This window comes from Mirounga angustirostris, unplaced genomic scaffold (assembly GCF_029215605.1).
Source record: "Mirounga angustirostris isolate CCGP_5_RB_7025 unplaced genomic scaffold, mMirAng1.0.hap1 SCAF_4, whole genome shotgun sequence".
Classification (NCBI taxonomy): domain Eukaryota; kingdom Metazoa; phylum Chordata; class Mammalia; order Carnivora; family Phocidae; genus Mirounga; species Mirounga angustirostris.
In genome coordinates, this window is record NW_026991712.1 from 53,460,578 (window position 1) to 53,482,594 (window position 22,017).

At 36.6% G+C, this 22,017-nt stretch overlaps 1 protein-coding gene across 2 annotated transcripts in view; it reads left to right on the forward strand.

Moving 5' to 3' along the window:
• The window catches only part of MRPS28 (mitochondrial ribosomal protein S28), a 116,903-nt gene that overhangs the window by 17,634 nt on the left and 77,252 nt on the right, over window positions 1-22,017 (forward strand). The window contains exons 2-3 of one of the 2 annotated variants that reach the window (XM_064588170.1): window positions 4,884-5,065; window positions 7,323-7,443. In XM_064588170.1, the coding sequence (XP_064444240.1) occupies window positions 4,884-5,065; window positions 7,323-7,419 (279 nt within the window). In that variant the 3' untranslated portion in view covers window positions 7,420-7,443. The remainder of the gene's footprint in view (window positions 1-4,883; window positions 5,066-7,322; window positions 7,444-22,017) is intronic. The other variant, XM_045896336.3, reaches the window with a different exon arrangement.

The following is a 22,017-nucleotide window of genomic DNA, read 5'->3' on the forward strand; positions in this document are numbered from 1 at the left end:
TTGACTTCCATTGTAAAATGTAACAAAGTGTAGGCAAAAATAATGGAACAAAAAACAGTAGCATTCTATTACTATTTGAATTTAAAATCTCTTTTAAAATATAATTATTCATACCATGAATAGCCAGAGCAGTCTTGAAAAAAAAGAACAAACCTGGAGACACCACAATCTTTGATTTCAAACTATATTACAAAGCTGTAGTAATCAAAACAGTATGTTATTGGCATAAAAACAGACATATAGACCAATGGAACAGAATAGAGAGCTAGAAATAAACCCACACATACATGTTCAGTTAATTTATGATAAGGAGCCAAGAATATACAAGGGGAAAGGATAGTCTCTTTAAGAAATGGTGATGGGAAAACTGTATAGCCCACATGCAAAAGAATGAAACTCGACCACTGTCTTTCAGCATACACAAAAAAGTAACTCAAAATGGATTAAAGACTTGAACATAAGACCTAAACCCATAAATCTCCTGGAAGAAAACATAGGTAGTAGGGACCTTGACATAGGTGATGATTTTTTTCATTTGACACCAAAAGCAAAAACAGCAAAAGCAAAAATAAGTGAGACTACATCAAACTGAAAAGTTTCTTATAGCAAAGGAAGGAAACCATCAGCAAAATGAAAGGCATCCTACTGAATGGGAGAAAATATTTAAAAGTCATATATCTGATAAGAGGCTGATATTCAAAATATATAAAGAACCCATATAACTCAATAGCAAAAAAAACCAAAAATGGACAGAAATTCTAAGTAGACATTTTTCTAAAGAAGACATATGGATGAGCCACAAGTATATAAAAGATGCTCAACATCATCAATTATAAGGGAAATACAAAGCAAAACCACAGTGAGATATCGCCTTACCTGTTAAAATAGCTATTATCAAAAAGACAAGAAATAACAAGTATTGGTGAGGATTTAGAGAAAAGGGAACCTGGTACATTGTTGGTGGAAATGTAAATTGCTACAGCCACTGTGGAAAACAGTACAGAGGTTTTGAAAAAAAATTAAGAATAGAACTACCATATGACCCAGCAATTCATATATACACACATATATATGTATATATAATGGAGTATTGTTCAGTCATGAAAAAGAAGGAAATCTTGCCATTTGCAACAACATTGATGGACCTTGAGGGTATTATGCTAAGTGAAATAAGTCAGACAGAGGAGGACAAATACGTATGACCTCACTTATATGTGGAATCTGAACAAACAAAAAACAAAAACAAAGCTCATAAGAAAAAAAGCTCATAGATACAGAGAACAGAATAGGGGTTGCCAGAGGTGGGATGGGGGGTGGGAGAGTGAATGGGGTCAGAAGCTACAGACTTACAAAATAGGTCAAGGGAATGCAGCATGGTGACTATAGTTAATTATACTGTGTTGTATATTTTAAAGTTGATGAGAGACCAGATATTAAAAGTTCTCATCACAAGAAAAAAATTTTTTGTAAGTGTATATGGTGATGGATGTTAACCAGGCTTATTGTGGTGATCATTTCACGGTGTATACAAATATCAAATCATTATATTGTATACCTGTAACTGTTATAATATCATCATATTATAAGTTGATTGTACTTCAATATAAAAATTATTTCATAATTTTATGAAATTTATGATATAAATATTTTACAACAGATTTACTAAAAAGTCTTAAGAGATCTTATTAAATAATTAGTTGTTAACACTTAATTATTTCCTAAAACTTAGGAGGAAATATACCTTTTACTGTCGTACTAATCTTAGCCCAAACATCTCTTCACAGTTATAAAGGAGATTATGTTATTTTAGGAAGAGGCCCTAGTGATGGCTAAGTTATTTTCAATAAATGTTTAACTATTAGATTTACTACTGGATCTTCCTGTCATCTAAGGCTGTTTTAATTAGACCATGGCTTCAACTGAAAGTCTTCCAAAGGTGGTGGGGGGAGAAGAAGAGAAGGAGGAAAAGGAAGGAGAGAGAGGTAGGAGGAGCTGTCAACCGTGGGGGTGGGGTAATGGGAAAGCAGGTCCTACGAAGAGGGGGGAAGGACCCTCTTTGACTGCAAGCAGGATGAGACCCAGAAGCTGATACTCTGCCTTTGAGCGGTGCTTTTTCCACCTGCTCTGGGGGCAGCTGTTCATGAATGGAGCGTCACAGTAGCTGTTCTTGGCACCGCTGGGTTGGTCTGACTCTGCGCTGCCTCTAGAGGGCAACTCATAGCCTGTGTCTGCATAGAGTGTGCTTCATCCTTGGCTCTGTACAAGAAAGAACTATTTTTTCGAGGTCCTTGTTTAAGGACCTTTAATATTATACTCTGTGGAGTTATAAAACTAGTAGTATGGCTCAAAGCATAATATTCCTGGCTACCTTTTCAGCTCTGTTTGGCATCTAGATCTACTGACTTGTTTTTGGTTTAGATGGACACTCAGGTGCTCAGGATTCCTTCCCAGTATGTTTCAACTCACTGAAACAAATCCATCGCCATACCCTCCTTCCTGCATCTAAGGGACTTGGCATCAGCCAAATGTTTTGACTTTCTTTTCCTTTGACTTTTTTTTTTTTTTAAAGATTTTATTTATTTGACAGAGAGAGAGAGAACACAAATAGGCAGAGTGGCAGGCAGAGGGAGAGGGAGAAGCAGGCTCTCTGCTGAGCGGGGAGCCAGATGTGTGGCTCGATCCCAGGACCCCAGGATCATGACCTGAGCCGAAGGCAGCCGCTTAACCGACTGAGCCACCCAGGCGCCCCTCCTTTGACTTTCTTTACCTTGAGGCAAAGGTCATAAGCTTTTGGTCTTTGGGCCAAAGTGTATTTTACCAGACTGATAAAATAAAAGGCTTTTTTTTTTTTTTTTAATAAACATGGAAAAATTGGGGATTTTACGTTAATACATGGATTTCTGGCTTTTCTTGGAGAATCAAAAGATGTGGCAACACTGGACTCGATTTGCAGCTGCAGCTGGAGCTGAGTAGTGGCTGTACCTTTTAGACTAGCACATATTCTTCTGCTCACCAAGTCCCCACCTAGCCTGGCATCTGAGTTTGTAATCCTTGGAGTACTACATGTATTAAAAATGAGTCATAAATATGGTTTTATAGTTTGTAAAGTAAGCATACTATCAGACTCTTAATAATTCTCCCTGAAATAACAGATGTAAAACTTATTCCAAATACAGGATGTAGGTAGATTAAATTGTTAGTATTCTTCTGTAATTAGCTCTCACAAACAGAAACTTAGTACTTCCCTTAGTTTGACCCAAAGAATGCACATACCACACCAGACACAAATTAAAGATGAGTAAAAGGTGCAAGTCTGTACTCATGGATTTCTGAAAAAGTGTGTGTTTGGGAAAAAATTTGTAAGTTAAAGAAAAAAAGAAGTAAGGAGCCTGCATTATATATTCAGTCATACCTCAAGTAAATTCAGTATATAAAAAGACTCCTAGAAAATGAGCAGCACAAAACAAGAAAAAGAAGAAAATTATGACAAAACTGTTTAAAAATATTATATAACAAGAACTCATGTTCACCCTGGTAATTTAAGGATCCTTAATCACTTTTATTTTAATCTGTATTTAAATTAAAAAAAAAACCTTATTGGGCTATTTTTTATTAAAGTATAATTAACATATAGTATTAGTTCGGATACATGATATGATTCAGCAATTCTATACATTAATGCTCACACGATAAGTGTACTCTTAATCCCCTTTATCAATTTCACTCATTCCCCCTGCCCCCCACTTTTCCCTCTGGCAACCACCAGTTTGTTCTCTTTATTAGAGTCTGTTTTTTCATTTGTCTCTTTTTTTATTTGTTCATTTGTTTGTTTTGTTTCTTAAATTTCACATATGAGTGAAATCACTAAATTCCACATTTGAGTGAAATTATTTAATAATTGTTTTTCTCCATCTGACTTATTTCATTTAGCATTATATGCTCTAGGTTCCAGCCATGTTGTTGCAAGTGGCAAGATCTCATTCTTTTTTGTGGCTGAGTAATATTCCATTGTGTATTTGTACCACATCTTCTTTATCCATTCATCTGTCACTGGACACTTGGGTTGCTTTCACACTTTGGCTCTTGTAAATAATGCTAGAGTAAACTTAGGGGTGCATGTATCTTTGCAAATTAGTTTTTATTTTCTTTGGTTAAATACCCAATAGTGGGATTACTGAATCATATGGTAATTCTATTTTTCATTTTTTGAGGAACCTCCATACTGTTTAGTCACTCCCACTAAACTTGGATTTGAAGGCTTTTTTTTCCCCCCAGATGATCAGTATTAGGAATAAAGTTAATCACTTTCTTGGATGCCCTACTCACATGCTCAGACTCTGACCTCCCTCTGTCCCCATGGTAGGAGGTTTTGTCTAAGGATGCTCCTTACTTTGCTCACATTCCAGATTCTACTCTGAGCCACCATATCAGCATCACTAAGCACTTTTCTTGGTTTCCTCTTCAAGAAGGAAAGGGAGGGGCGCCTGGGTGGCTCAGTCGTTAAGCGTCTGCCTTCGGCTCAGGTCCTGATCCTGGGGTCCTGGGATTGAGCCCTGTATTGGGCTCCCTGCTCTGTGGGAAGCCTGCTTCTCCCTCTCTCTCCCTGCTTGTGTTCCCTCTCTCGCTGTGTCTCTCTCTGTCAAATAAATAAAATCTTAAAAACAAAAAAAAAAAAAAAAAGGAAAGGGAGGAAGAGGAGGTTGAAGAGTATATCTAGTTTTTTAAAGCAAAATTCCATTTAAATATTTTTTTCATATTGCCACAAAATATAAATATACAGCGCATTCACTTTTAAAAATTTCCCCTGTAAGATTTTATCGTATCTGTCATATTATACCTTTATCTTGAATAATATACATATAAATCTCTCCTCTTTTTTTTAGGGCTCTCCAAAAAATGTGGAATCCTTTGCATCTATGCTGAGACATTCTCCTCTTACACAAATGGGACCTGCCAAGGATAAACTAGTCATTGGACGAATCTTCCATATTGTAGAGAATGATCTTTATATAGATTTTGGTGGCAAGTTTCATTGTGTATGTAGAAGACCAGAAGTGGATGGAGAGTAAGTAGAATCATTTCCACATGTTTTAAGAGTGTTGATAAAAGTTGAGATACCTCAAAAGTATTATTGAACTTTAATTGGTGATTTGCTAAAAGACAAAATATGTTTTATTTCTCTTCATTATGCTAGTTAGGGAAGTTAGGTGGGATTCATGTCATGTCATTTTAGTCACATTAGGCTAGATTCATATCTTCTCAAAGCAGTGAGAGCACTTTTGGGGAAGATTTTGATGTTCATCCTGGTAATAAACTATTCCCCACCATAAAATTAAAACCAGCTTTATAGTAATACATGCTACTCAGGGCATTTTACATATAACCTTTTTAGCCTCTTCCTCTGTTCCACAGTCTTCTGCTTTTCAGAGAAGCCTCCCTTTCTACTTCTCCATGCTCCTTTCTTCTCCTGCTACCAAATTCCGATGCTTTATCATTTTCTTTTCTTATTTTGTATCTTCTCTCGGGATTATAATTTTTCCTACTATAGAACAGAATTCATTCTGTTTATAGCCTATAAATAAAGATATTTGTGAGTATAAGTATGCACTGGGGAAACCTTTAAGGTGGGAGAGCTAGGAGTAGAATATCAAGAGTGAAAGGAGATATGGAACTAAGATTCTGGGATTGGAAAACAATAGTAAGCAGTATAGAAATGATTTTTTCCCATCAGTTTTTAATGTGCCCATTTTAAAGATTTTTTTTTATTTATTTATTTGAGAGAGAGAGAATGAGAGACAGAGAGCATGAGAAGGAGGAAGGTCAGAGGGAGAGGCAGACTCCCCGCTGAGCAGGGAGCCCAATGCAGGACTTGATCCCGGGACTCCAGGATCATGACCTGAGCCGAAGGCAGTCACTCAACCAACTGAGCCACCCAGGCGCCCTAATGTGCCCATTTAAAAAATTTCAGTATTGGGGCACCTGGGTGGCTCAGTTGTTTAAGCAACTGCCTTCGGCTCAGGTCATGATCCTGGAGTCCCGGGATCGAGTCCCGCATCGGGCTCCCTGCTCAGCGGGGAGTCTGCCTCTCCCTCTGACTCTCCCCCTCTCATGCTCTGTCTCTATCACTATCTCTCTCAATAAATAAATAAAAATCTTAAAATAAAATAAAATAAAATAAAAATTTCAGTATTTCTGATACCAGGATGTATCTTAGAGTTGATGTTATGTTGACTTAATTGGCCATGTTTTTTATTCTTAATAGTACATAAAGTAATGGTGAATCTAGTACTCAGTGGCATCTTAGGATGAATTACAGTGATTAAGAAATTTGTGATGTTTAAGAATGAGTCATATTGTAGAAATGAATAGGGAAAGAATCTGCTCTAGATCTAAGAGAGCAGTTATGAAAATGGGTTGCCTCTCTGCTGAGAGTTCTGGATATCTAGAGGTCCAGTTGATAACTGGGCTCAAATGATTGGAAGACATGAACTCATTCTTCCTGAATCTGAATTGGACCTGACAAACTTAGTACAAATTTCCTCAGATCAGTGGCATGGGAATATTTAATAACTAGTTCTCCAATAAAAAAGGCCCTGATTTGCCAATTTCTGTAGTCTAAAATACTCCCACCATGGCCAATCTTAAGTTACCAATGTAATGTCCCTGAATGCAGAGTTGGGAATATGTGTACACAGTCAGCTCCCGCAAGGTGGTGCAGTCTGGCTCCAGCACACCTCTACCTCAGATAATCACAAGCTAGACAGTGTCTTACAAGGTAAGTGCCATGAACCAGGTCATACCTGGGGAAGAAAACGGGCTGCTTATGCTACCCGGCATTGAGAGGTAATGGCTCAAGATAGCCTGTCTTGATATATCAAATAACATACATGCTTAGTCAAAAATAGTAAGAACTCAAGAAATTTCTAAGTAGAGTAAGTCTGTCAATGCAGATATTAACACTGTCTATCTGTTGTGTAATGGGTCATCGAAGGGATTAAATCAGATAATATATGTAAAGTTATGTAAAGTTAAAGATTAGTGACTGGCATATAATAAACAGATGCTACTATTATTACTATTCTTGAAATCCTCGTGATTTGGATTTTTGTGAACTAATGATGACATTCCTCAAGAATTCCTATTGAGGAGGGTTTATGCAGGAGGCAACTATGAAGATTTGTGGTCCTAAAGTTATCTTCAAGAGGGGCATCCTAAGCTCTTGGATACTGTCAGTAGTGGCTGTGGCAGATCATTTCTCATTAATAGAAAAATATATCATTTTCTATATTTAAAAGTGACGTACTGTTTTATTTTATGCAAAGAAATCTTCTCATCTCCTCCTTGCAATGGATAAGCTTTTCATCATGCTCCCATGGGTGCTACCCAGGTGCAATGGCCATCTTTATTTTTACAAGCTGACCTAACTTGCAGCCAGAACATCAGGTATTAACTTTACAAAAAATACATTTTACAGATAACTCTGCTGAATTATGAATATTTCACCTGCTCAGTCAGATTTATTACAAGTTGCAAATGTAGTATACATGTTTCCTTATGTTTGTGGAAGGAATTTTATGATATTTATTTCATGGGTATTTATTTCTTTGTGGATATTCTTTTATGTATGCTGTTCTTTTTCACCATTTCATTACAATTTTAAAACATTAGTTTTGTCATTATGTTATATGTTTGAGCATAATATTAAAGAATGCCTTAGGGACTAGAATGTCTGATTTGATTCTCAGGCCATACTTACTGCATCACAGAATTTTAAGTACCAGTGTTCGTGACTAGATATTTTTCTAGTAAGTGCCATAATATGGTTTGAATTTATTTTATGTACAGTATAGCTTTAAATGGTTAAATACTCGAATTTGTTGCAACATTTATTGTCTTAATTTTTCATTGACAACTAATGCCGTAGAAGCACGTGTTCTGTTACAGAAGTTACTATGTGCTTGAAGCAACCTCACCTCCACATGCATTCCTGCCAGCTAAGTGATCTGTTTAACAATTGTTTGTTTGGGGTCAGACGGATGGCTCATAATAATTTTGCAAGTAAATTGTCTAGCCTGTGGAGCAGTCACTGTATTAGAGTCTTTTTTTGTGTACTTAGCAGAGTTAAATGCCTGCATCTCTTTGTTTTGTAGTTACTTGCAACAGTTAACCTTTCAACTCCTGCTTCCATCTGACTGCCTAGGATCCAATCATTCTCACCAGAGACTCCCACTTCACCTTCCAAATAACTCAGAATCAGTACCTTCATGACTGAGGATCATGAAGAGGGGCAGTCTTACTGGTGCAGGAGTTGATTTGTTTGTTCATCCATTCATTGATTCATCATTCACTAAATATTTACTGGACCTCTTCAGTTTGGCAGGCACTGTCGTAGGGGCTGGTAAACTAGTCAGACTAGCTCTTTGTCTGCTCTCATGAAGTTGGGGCAACAACTTCTACTGGAGGGAAAGAGAATATATAGTAAAAAAGTACACAAATCAATTTTAAAAATTGGTAATTACATGAGTAAAAAGGGATACTATGGTGACAAAATGGCGGGTAGAAGATAATAGTAGTTAGGAAAGGGCTTTGACTTCTACTTGTATTGTTGAAAGTCTGAAATACCCTCAGAGTGCTTTTCTTTTTCTTTTAATAATAAACAAGAGTCAAGGCTTAAGTTCTAGTCATCTCTGGTCCTACAAGACCGGTCATGTTATTTCTAATAATGTGCTAAGGGGAGTAGTTCACTTTAGCCAAGAATTGAACTGAATAGTTTGGTGACTTTCATTCCCTTCCTGTCTATGTGTACATACCCTAATGGCTATGTAGGTAACAATTATAGCTCTATATCTGCATACATTGTTTTCTGGGGAGAAACTTTCTGTCTGAGCAAATCCTTTGTTGTCCAGTTTTTAATTCATCATGGAAAGAAGGTTTATACTTTTCACAGAACATTTATTAAATTTCTTGATTTCTATATGTAGAAATGCTTAGGTTATTTCCAAAATCCTTCCCTAGGTCTCTTATAGCTACCTGTCACTTATGCTTTGAAAGTATTGAGGCGCCTGGGTGGGTCAGTTGGTTAAGTGTCCGACTTTTGATTTTGACTCAGGTCATGATCTCAGGGTTGTGAGATTGAGCCCTGCATCGGGCTCCACGCTGTGCATGGAGCCTGCTTTAGATTCTCTCTCCCTCTCCCTCTGCCCCTTCTCCCTCTCACCCCCCCCCAAAATAAAAAAGGAAAGAATTATAGAAAAGTGTGTCAGATCAGCATAAATACTGTTTCAGTTACTTTGCTTTTCTACCTGTATCCAGGACAAATTGTAGGTGGGAAATAATTTTATTTAGATCTTACCTGTTATCTTTCTAGGTGACAGGAAGATGATAATATCGAATGAGAAAGTAAGGAGATCCAGCTAGGTCTCTGCTCATCCCCTTTTCATACTTACAAATTTAGATTATATGACTAGATAGAACAGCTTTTTGGGCTGGACACATGTTTGCTCTCTACCTCTTTGATGTCAGGCTGCCTCTGAGTAGATTTTAGGAGGGTAACTGAATAATGGCAGAACTTCTTGCTTTGATACATTTACTTAAGAGACTACAAATAAGATGTAGATATTTACATAATTTGTTCATCATTCATCAACCTGACCTGTTTTTTTAATCCCTTTTGAGATTAAAAATTTTTTTTTTCTCTTCAGTTTGACTTTCGTGTCATTGAATCTCTTCTACTTTAGGACAGTTTAAATTAATTAAGTGCAAAGAAAAATAACTCAAATTTAATAAAATACCCAGTTTAGCAAAATATTTTAATTTTTTCATTATTTTTAAGATTTTTTATTAAGTTTTTTATTTTAATTCCAGTATAGTTAACATACAGTGTTATATTAGTTTTAGGTGTACAATATAGTGAATCAGTGATTCTCTACATTACTCAGTGCTCATCATGGTAAGTGTAATCTTTAATCCCCATCACCTGTTTCACCCATCCTCCCCCCCGCCTCCTCCCCTCTGGTAACCATCCGTTTGTTCTCTATAGTGAAGAGTCCGTTTCTTGGTTTGTCTCTTCTCTCTCTTTTTTTCCTTTTGCTCATTTGTTTCTTAAATTCCACATGGGTCAAATCATGGTATTTGTCTTTCTCTGAGTGACTTATTTCACTTAGCATTATACTCTCTAGCTCTATCCATGTTGTTGCAAATTGCAAGATTTCGTTCTTTTTTATGGCTGAATAATATTCCACTCTATATGTATATACCATTTCTTCTTTATCCATTCATCTATCAGTGGACACTTGGGCTACTTCTATAATTTGGCTGTTGCAATACTGCAATAAACATAGGGCTGCATATATCCCCTTGAATTAGTGTTTTTGTGTTTGGGGGTAAATACCCAGGAGTACAATTACTAGATCATAGGGTAGTTTTATTTTGAACTTTTTGAGGGACCTGCATACTATCTTCCACAGTGGCTGCACCACTTTGCATTCCCTCCAACAGTGCACGAGGTTCCTTTTTCTCCACATCCTCGCCAACACTTGTTGTTTCTTTCATTATTGCTTTTACTATAGTTTCAAACTTAGAGCAGCTGATAAGAATCAGAAACTATTTTGGTTAACTGAATATTCTAATTAGCTAAGTAATATCCTTTTAATAAGTTCTATAACTTTTTTGTTTTAATATTTGTTTTTGATTATAGCTTGCTCTGTGCCCAACATGGGGCTTGAATTCACGACCTTCAGATCAAGAGTCACATGCTCTACTGACTGAGCCAGCCACGCATCCCTGATTATAGTTTAAAGGAACACTTTTCAGCCTTTGTCCCAAGAAGCTCTTGAGTTCTGCAGAAAGGCTTCAGAGACTGTTCTGGGGGTAGCTGGGAAGTTCGACCTTACTTTCAGAGTGGCTCTACCCTCATTATTTTATATATTATAATTCTGGGAACATTTTGTTTAAAGAGTCAGGGGGCACCTGGGTGGCTCAGTCAGTAAATGTCTGACTCTTGATTTGGGCTCAGGTCATGATCTCAGAGTCCTGAGATCGAGTGCCACCTTGGGCGCCATGCTCAGTCTGCTGGAGATTCTCTCTCTTCCTCCCCACCCCCCCAGTCCACTCACACACTCGCGTGCTCGCTCTCTCAAATGAATAAATAAATCTTTAAAAAAAAAGTGTAGGGGGGAAATGGTACTATTTCTACCACACACACACACAAAAAAAGGTTTGAAAAACACTTTTAAAAGAAAACTAATTCTAGAAAGACATTATATTAATAGTAACATTCAGAGTATAAGCTATGGTATTTAAGCATGAGTAGAAGTATTGTGATCTACTTAGACTGAGTTGCAAAATAGAAATTAGTAAATTCAGAGATTTTGGAGGTGTGGGTGGGCCTAATTCTAACAATACCAACCTTAAAAGTTTTAACCATTATATTGTTTTTCTTTCATGTCAGATTGTGACTTGAAATCGGAAATCAGATTATGACAATTTAGAATGAATGACTTGCAGGCATTAACTTCTTTGGCAATTATCACTGAATTAACTGACTTGCTAAATTAATCAACATTCTGTTCTCTAAAACCCACTGACTGATACCAACATTAACTGGAAAATTAGAAATTGGTGGTCTTCTGCTATATCTGGTACTTTTGCTTCTTCCAGTTCAGCTATATCTTTAGTTAAAGCTAGTTAGTTGTGTTTGTTCCAAAATCTATTTATATTATTGGTAAGTAATTTTTTGATTATTGTATAAATTCATGAAATATAAGTATGGAAAGTGTTTTTGTTCTTAAGAAAGCTAATTTTAATATTTTGGAAAGACCTTCATAAAGAAGAGATTTTTTGTTGTTGTTGTTAAAGAAACTACTATTGAATTAGTTTGGGCAAGTAAACCATAAAGATGGGGAGGGGGAATCATAAAAATATGGAAGGAATTACTTTCCAAATGCCTTTCTGTTCCTGTTTGGCTTTAAAGTGACTGATTCTGGCAATCCCAGACATTGTAGTAAGGGTATTGCTTATATAAAGACATCAGTGCAGAGCTCCAGTGAGTGGACCTCTCCTCAGCGAGAAGGCCTGGACCTCTATCAGAATATTTGCATTAATTGCTAAACTAATGTCTTCACAGTGTATATGTATGCTTTTTTAATGGATTCTCACTTTAACCTACTTTTCCATGAGCCAACCTACAAGTCAGAAGGCTTCTACTGTGACTTAAAAATATAAAGCACTTTCCTATCATGTGAAACCTGCCTGCCCTTTCTTTAGACATTTTTTCTTCTGTTATTAACACAGCACACAATTTCACAAGATTTGTCCTAGTGTGAATTAAAATTGTTCCCTTTCCATATTCCCATCTGATAAACATAATAGCTAGTTTTTCGAAAACCTACATTTGCACTCTATATGTATTGTCTGGTGGCCACTCTGGAAAACAGTATGGAGGTTCCTTAGGAAGTTAAAAATAGAGCTACCCTATGACCCAGCAATTGTGCTAGGTATTTACCCCAAAGATGCAAATGTGGTGATCCAGTGCCCCTTAATGTTCATAGCAGCATTGTCCACAGTAGCTGGATAAAGAAGATGTGGTATACACACACACATGCACACACACACACAGGAATATTACACAGCCATCAAAAAGGATGAAATCTTGCCATTTACATTGACATGGATGGAACTGGAGGGTATTATGCTGAGAGAATTAAGTCAATCAGAGAAAGACAATTATCATATGGTTTCACTCGTATGTGGAAAATAATAGCATAGAGGATCATAGGGGAAGGGAGGGAAAACTGAATAGGAAGAAATCAGAGAGGGAGACAAACCATGAGAGACTCTGGACTCCTGGAAACAAACTAAGAGTTGCTGACGGGGAGGTGGGTTGGGGGATGGGGTAACTGGGTAACAGGCATTAAGGAGGGCGCATGATGTGATGAGCACTGGGTGTTATATGCAACTGATAAATTACTGAACTCTACATCAGAAACTAATGATGTACTGTATGTTGGCTAATTGAATTTAAATTTTAAAAAAAAGGAGGAGATATTTTCTCCATTTTCTAAGCATACTGTGCTGCAGTGACACAGCTGGTAATTAATAAGGCAGGGATTCAAACCTTAGGCTGTGTGTATTCCAACACAGCCCTGGAATGTTCTTTTCACTCTGCTGTTCTGCTCTCTAGATCCCACAACATATAGTTACTGAGTATCATAGGACCCTCCTAAAATGGTCTCACATATGAGCCAGTTTTTATACCAGGGACCCTGAAGACAGTGTGGTGGGAAGGCTCTATGGAGGTCTGTTAAAGAATGGTAGGTAGCCTGTTATAATATCCTTGGTTGTGGTGTCCATGATCTAATATGTTTGGATAGTGTCACCACTGATAAGCTAATGACCAGTGGGGTCCAGGCTTTGTTTCAGAATGGATGTGTAACGTAATTATGGTGAGACCTGTAGTCACAGGAGCTGGTTAATGTTTGACAGTGATTCATAACTCAGAGTCACCTGGCTTGGGAATGCTTTATTTCAAAAAAGTTTATTCTTCAAATTGTAGAAAGTTGACTCTTTACATGTAATACTCAATTTTTAATTCTTTGATTCTTTTTATAAAATACGTCATCTACTTTCCTTGAACCTTGTCAGACTTAAAGTAGTTTAGCCTGTTTTTTTGGTCTTTGTTTTTGACAAACCAAGGTCATAATTATAAACATTAATTTCTGTGTTGTATCATAATTCAAATATATAGAATTATTGCTTTTTAGCTACACAACCCTCCAATTTTTGTAGTTTTTGTGTTTTGCCTTTAGATGTCATTATTCTTTCTCTGCTGTTGCACCTGTGTCTCCATTTTTAGCTTTTTTTGAACTTTTAAATTTTCTTCTTCTAATATTCTGATGCCCAGGAAATTGCCCACCAAATTCATTGTGCTTAAAATAAGAGCAGTTAGTATTTGAGTATGACCTCTCAGCCTCTTCTGTAAGTAAAGCGTATGTACTTTCAGTACATGAACTTCAACATGTATTTTGACAGCTTCTGAACTCCTCTGCTTAGTTCTCATTGAGTTCTGTGGAGACTTGATGTCACCAGATAAGTAACTTCCTGATAAATGAAGTGTAACTAGGTTGGGGTCTTGTCTGTGTTGATGGCCTGTTCACTGATGCCTTTGATAGGGATTGTCACATCTTAGGACAGTGTTTGTTGAACTAGTCAACATGCTGAGTGTCTTGGACATGAGTATTTATTGTTGTTGAGACTTTAACACCTCCAGTAGGAACACTAGTGAAAATAAGATGGGATTATTGGACCTCAAATACTGTTTGAGATGGTATCAATTCTTACAGTAAATTTGTAAGTAAATGGGTAAATTCCTTAAGAACATTATTAAACCCGAAGTATTGTTTTATATAGCATTGGTTAGTTTGATTGCTTGGATTGTACCTGTAGTACATTTTATCAGTCTCAAGAATTAAGCTGATGATTTTATTATTTTTATTATTTTTTAATTAAGTTTTTATTTTGATTCCAGTATAGTTAACATACAGTGATATGTTAGTTTCAGGTGTACAATATAATGATTCAGCAATTCCATACATCACCCAGTGCTCATCACAAGTGCCCTCCTTAATCCCCATCACCTATTTCACCCATCCTCCCACCCACCTCCCCTCTGGTAACCATCAGTTTGTTCTCTATAGTTAAGAGTCTGTTTTTTGGTTTCTTTCTCTCCCTCTCTCTTTTTTTCCTTTGCTCATTTGTTACTTAAATTCCACATATGAGTGAAATCATATGGTGTTTGTCTTTCTCTAACTTATTTTGCCTATCATAATGCCCTTTTGCTCTATCTGTGTTGTTGCAAATGCAAGATTTCATTTTTTATGGCTGAATAATATTCCATATATATCACATCTTCTTTATCAATTCATTTTATTTTTAAATAAACTAGGTCATGGTGCAGTTTTTCACTGAGTCAGCAAGCATTTAACGAGCAGCTGTCATGTGTCACCTCTGTGTTTAATGCTGTTGATGTTCAGATTAAAGACAGTGCCTGCTTTCAGGGAGCTGATGATTCAGTCAGGGGGATAGAGAAGTAAATCGATATATATTACACTGTGTAAGTTCTTTTTACTGTATCCTACAGGAATGGAGAAGAGGGGATCAGTGATTCTGTTAGGTTGTCAGAGAAGGTTTCCCAGAGGAACTAGCAATTGAATTGAGTTGTAAAGGACCGAGGGTAGGAGATACAAAGTGCAAAAAATGGCTGCACTTGGAAAAGTTTTAAGTGAGAGAGAGCCTGGCCTTTCTGGGAACTCAAGGGGATTAGTCGGCTTAAGTTGAGAAGTGATGAGAGAGTGGGGAGTTGGGCAGGAGGCAGATCTTCAAGGAATTTATATATCATTTTAAAAAATTGGGGCTTTATTCTGAAAGTGATAAAGAGCCATTAAAACATGGACTGGGTTTGTGTTTCAATGAGATCATTCTGGCATTGGTGTGGAACATATATTGGAAGAATGAAATGAGTTAAGCCAATAAAGAAGCTTCTGGAAAGAAGTCATGAGAATGTTAATTAAGTCTGAGGGTCAGGAGAGGAGACTTTCATTAGCAATTTAGGAGATAGAAGAAACAGGTCTTGATGACTAAGTATGGATAGTGAAGTAGAAGTTTTGAATGGTGTTTGATTTAAGATATGAATGACTAGGTAGTTACTAAGTCTGGTTGTTTTGGGTAGGTAGAAGGGGAATGGATTATATTGATATTTTTGTCTGCTTGAAAAATAAAAATTAAAATGCCCAAATTTAGGTCAGTTTTGATTCTCTCATTCCCATTCATAGTCATACTACTTCTGATAAGTATCAGTTAAGGAACATTTCTCTTTTTATTGAAATATAAAATCCTTGTGGGTCAGCCATGCTTATATTTTTGGTTAAAGAGCCAAATTCTCTAAATCTTACTGCATTATTATATTTTAATTTTGATTTTTTAAGAATTGTATATATTTCTGTAAAATCCTAAAGTCCAGTTTTACAGATGAAGTCTATTTATTTATTAATGTGTTAATGAAGATCACATCTTTTAAAGCATTATTTCTACACTGGCATCCCTATCAAAACACACATGATTGACAGTTCTGAAAATTGAAGAGTTTCAAAACAAGCATGATTGGCAGTTCTAAGGTAACTAGCACGTGCACTGAATATTATTTGTACTTTTGTTTGACATTAAGGTAGAAAAAACGAGCTAATTTCCCAGTCTTTGTTTCTATTTCAGGTTGTATGATATATAGGGTCAAATAAAGAGTGGGATGGATATTGAACGTTTCAAAGACTGAGGTTTTCAAGATGTGTTGGTGGGGGAAAAGAGAAAATAAGATTTTGAATTAAGTGGTTCTCTTATTCCAGAGGACATGGTACACAATTAAAAAGTATGAACATTTTGAAATAGATTTGTGATTGAAAATCATTCTATCATATTTTCTTAACAGAGCTCTGCTTATTTTTTTTAGGATAAAAGAGCATTTATTATATTTAACTTTTTAGTAAGAAGCCTTAAGAATATGTGTAAATTATAAATTATGATCCCAGAAGTGTTCTAAGTTCATGAAATACATGTAGTCAGGCTTTTGAATAGCATTAGACTTAATAACAACAACAAAACCAAGCTGACAGATAAAGAGAACAGATTGGTGTTTGCCAGAGGTAGGGGGTAGGGGGTGGGCAAAATGGGTGATGGGGGGTCAAAAGGTACAAATTTCAGTTATAAATAAGTCATGGGGATGTGATGTATTGCATGGTGACTATAGTTAATAATACTGTATTGCATATTTGAAAGTTGCTAAGAGTAGATCTTAAAAGTTCTCATCAAGGAAAAAAATGTCTTGTATAACTATGTATGGTGACGACGTTAACTAGACTTACCATGGTGATCATTTCACAATATATACGAATATCAAATCATTATGTTGTACACCTGAAATTGATATGTTACATATGTCAGTTATACCTCAGTAAAAAAAAAAATGTTTTTAATGAAGAGCATTAGAGGTTCTTTTTACCCCCCTCAGATATATGGCATAGCGGTGTTCTATTGGATTGATTTGTTCTATTAGATTCTATCTTTTTTTTAATTATTATTATTATTTTTATTGTTATGTTAATCCCCATACATTACATCATTAGTTTTAGATGTAGTGTTCCATGATTCATTGTTTGTGCATAACACCCAGTGCTCCATGCAGAACGTGCCCTCCTCAATACCCATCACCAGACTAACCCATCCTCCCACCCCCCTCCCCTCTAGAACCCTCAGTTTGTTTTTCAGAGTCCATCATCTCTCATGGTTCGTCTACCCCTCCGATTTCCACCCCCTTCATTCTTCCCCTCCTGCTATCTATTAGATTCTATCTTGATTGATGTATAAAATTGATTTGCTTCGTATAGCATATTCACATATGTATTAGTCTAGAGATTGTGTAAATTAAATATCTAATAAGTTTGCCATATATGCTTTCCCGGGACTGTAAAGGTTAAAAGTGAATCTGGAAACTACTATGGTGGCTGCTTATTAAGGAATGTAAGCAATTAAGTGTTCCCACAAAAGCTTTGAAGTTAATACCTTAATAGGATGAAGAGGAGAAAAAGTCAAGGCTGCACTCCCTACAATTGGTTCAGGCTGTAGTTCTATTGACTTAAGAATAGACTTTAGAAAAATTAAAACCTATCTTAAATAGAAAGTGTAAGTTCTACTTTAGTTTGTAGAATTTTGTATTAATTTAGATTGCCACTTTATAACATCTAGAAACTCTCAGGGACCCGGGATTTCAGTATGTATTCTGTAATTTGTGGTTAATAATAAGAACAATAATAGCTAACGTTTGTTAAGCACTCTATGCTAGCACATTACTCAGTTTTGTATGTATTATTTTCTTTAATCTTTTTATTACTCTATGGTAGATACTATTAGAATCTTCATTTAAAAAACACTGAAGAAACAAAGGCCACAGAGATTTTAAGTCATTTCCCCAAGGGCAGCAGCTAGTAAGTAAGCAGACCTGAGACAGTGTAGCTCCATATTGTTATCCACTACTTTATACTGATCAAATACACTTCCCGTGTGTGTGTGTGTGTATGATTTGTTAATTTTTTCAGCAAATATTTATCGAGTATCTTAATTACAGTGTGCTGAATGCACTTTAAATGCACTGTATGATGTCTTTAGGAGGAAGGGTGCATAGAGCACAGTAACACAGGAATTTAGGGATAAATGCCTACATGAATGATGTGGTTGAGCACAAAAATCAGAGGAGAAGCTGGAGAAATAAAAGTTGAAATGGTTTCATTAAAAAAAGGGCCTTCTCAAAGAGAGGAAACTTTAGCTAGATTCTGAAGGATAGGGGGAGGGGTGTTAGGAGATGGATAGTAAAAGGACATCTGTGGGGGAAAAGCATGAGTAATGGCATGGAATTGAGAATGAGCTTGGTGAGATCATGTTAGTTATCTCTACCTGTGTAACGTGTTACTCCAAAACTGAGTGGCTTAAAACAATAAAAATTTATTCTCTCACACAATTGCTGTGGGGCAGGAATCCAGAAGAGTTTTAGCTGAACAGTTATGGCTCAGAGTTTCTCATGAAGTTCAGACAAGATATTGGCTAGTGCTGCAGTCATCTGAAGGCTTGACTGAGGCTGGAGGATATGATTCCAAGGCGGCTCCCTCATGTGCCTGGCAAGTTAGTGCTGGCTGTGGGCAGGAGGCCTTAGTTTCTCATCCCATGGACCCCTCCATTGGGCTGCTTGAGTGTCTTCACAACATAGTAGTTAGCTTCCCCCAGAGTGAAGAATTTAAGAAAGGTTGAGGTGGTTGTGATACCTCTTATAACTTAGTCATGCATTGTCACTTCTGCCTTATTCTATTCTATTGTAAACCTAGCCCACACTCAAGGGGAAGGGAATTAGTCTCCACCTTTTAGAGGGAATTGTGTACAAAATATGTGTACATATTTTAAAATCACCACAGTGGTCAGGAGCCCATGGCTTGGTAAAGTTTTAGGGGGGTAATGAAATACTTGCTCTGATACACAGGCAAGGATCCTTATAGAAAACTCTGGATTTCAGGCTAAGAACTTAGGACAATGGAAAGATAGCAGAGTGGCATTTGGGACGCAGCAAGGACAGTTCTAGACTGTCATGATAGTCCAGGCAGGGGCTGGCCCAGAGTGAGGAGAGATGGGAAAGGAAAACTAGGAGGAACTGTTCACAAAAATGACTGGTGCTTGAGGTTTCCAGCCTGAGGGGCTAGATAAATAGAGGTCACAGCAATAGGAAGTTAGGCAGAGTTGCTGTTCACCGGACAGGATATGGAGCTCTGTTTTGAACATGTTGTAGTGGGGTGCCTGGGTGGCTCAGTCGCTAAGCATCTGCCTTCAGCTGCCTTCAGCTCAGGTCATGATCCCAGGATTCTGGGATCAAGCCCCGCATCGGGCTCCCTGCCCTGCGGGAAGCCTGCTTGTCCCTCTCCCACTCCCCCTGCTTGTGTTCCCTCTCTCGCTGTGTCTCTCTCTGTCAAATAAGTAAATAAAATCTTAAAAAAAAAAAAAAAAAACAAAACATGTTGTGGGTTTTCTGTAGATATTTGGCCATGTGGGATTGGATTGATGAAAAATTAGGCTGTAGAGTAACAGTTGGAATTAGCAAGTTCATACTGGACTGTAAGTTTCTATATCTTCTGTTTCTATCAGCAAAAACAAAACAAAACAAAAAACCCCCAAAACAAAGGCAACAAGCATCAGTGCAGATTTGAGTTAGTGCCACATTAAGGAAGAGGGACTGATTTGAAGAAACCTTGTAGTGTTCAGGTTCAGACATCGTTTTGGAACTGAAACAGCTTTACTTCTGAAAGTGGAATACAGATTTAGCAGTAACAGATGAGATCCTGGAGAAGTAGCATAACCTTGCCTGGTTAGAAGTTCGTATTATTCAACTTCAACCAGAGTTCTCAGAATTCTTTCACTCACTTTTAGAAGATTTCTTATTACTTTACCTTCTTCACTCTTGGGCCTCTTGTTCCTCTCCTCCACCTCCTTAGCAGATAACCTTATCTCCTTCTTTATTGAAATCAGGTTCATACATTAGTTTAATCCCTATGAAATTACTATTTTTTTAAGTAAAAAAGTTGAATATCTGATTCAACTTAATATCCCTCGATTTCCTATTCTTTACCTTAAATCATCTTTTCTAGAGAACTTGATAAAATTTGAAACAGTTTTACCTTGTTTCCCCCTTCAGACTATTGTTCTATTGCTCCCTGTTTTCCAGATTTCCATTCATACCTCAGGTAGCCCACCTGGCTTGCCCTCACCATCCTACTAAATGAAAACACTCTTTTAAATTTGGCAATGCCCCAGGCATCTGTCCAACAGTTTGCTCAAGCTCTCAGTCAACACCCGTGGCTCTTCCCTTTTCTGAAACTGCCATATACCTTCATATTCTTGGTGATCCTTCTATTTCCCTGTTCTTTTTATACATCCCTCTAAAAGTGCTTTATAAAATTTTAGGGAAGAAAGATGGTAAGGAGGAGATATAGTAGTTTTGGGCATGTGCAGGGAAGTTGAGCAGGGCAAATATCAGGAAGAATGTAGGGGTGGAGGTCAAGAGGCCGTGGTTCTAATTCTATATCATCATTGAAAAGCACTTTATATGCCTGTAAGTGACCCTTATAAATGTCTCCATTTATATGTATCCCTTTTTCTTTTATTTTAATTGTGAGTAAATTAGGAATTCAGGTTCAACATAGTCCCATACTTGAAAATATAATGCTTTTGTTTTTAGCTTGTTTTAATTCTTTCTTTTTCTGTTTTAGGATGCCAACACATCTTTTTTTTTTTTAGCTTGTTTTAATTCTTAAGGAAAGATATTTCCATAAATATACTACAGTTAAATTTCTTTTAAAGTTTTAATCCAGAACCTTAATTTTGGACCTAAAATAGAATACTTTGTCTTCTTTTTTAAAATGCAAATTAGCATTAAATAGGTATAATTAAATCCTTAATTAGTACTGATTGAGCACATTATAATGTTCATGTGGATTGTATGCTACTGACTGTGTCATTTTCGAATTTATTAAGCAACGACTCTTTCCTGGATGTATTATCCTTTAAAGCGTTTTTCTTTATATACAGTACTTTTTTTTGAAAATGGAATTATCAATTACTTGTTATGGCATGTAGTAGAGAGAACTATCCCTCTTTCAGTGTGGAATATATGATTTGAAGTTACTTGGCTTCAGGAATATATTGCTGTGAATGTATATATCTTGAGACTCAGCATTTTTGCTTGAGTTAAGCTTACCTCAGAACTTTTGTTTTACTCACCATCCATTTTGTTTTGGCCTTTACACTACATTTACTTTTTGTTTACTGGGATGATACAATGTGCCAAACTGGTTTTGAAAGTTAACAGCTAAACGTAAACTCTTTAAATCTCACAGTCTAATCCAGAAACTAAATGTCTTTTCCTGATTGCAATTGCAAATATTTTAGCCTGCCTGTTTCCTGAATGTAATTTATTTAGAAACTTTAATTTTGAATTTAGCTTGTTTTTCAAGTACTGTACCTTCATCATGAATTTTTTAAGTTCTTTGTTTCATCTGTTTCAGTGAAGGAAACATCTGAAGTTTGAAGGGAAATGTTCCAGAATTAAAGCTTAGCATATGCTAATTTGTGATAGAAGTTCTGTGTATGTTAGTAATGGTGATGACGGTGGTGATGGTGATGGCTGATTATAGTAGCAACCACTTCCTAATTTTTAGAACTGTTACAAAATTCTCTCTCCAAAGGAATCTTAAGTCACTTTAACAAAACAAACATATGCTATAGCTTCTGGCAAAAATAATTTTTAAGTGTCTGGCCGAGTGCCCTGCAGATGATAAATTTGCCATAAATATTAAGCATTTAGCTAACAGAAGGGTGTTGCAATTATTGGTTGAGATGTACTGTTCTTACATTCGTCGAGGAGGTGTAAGTATTCCT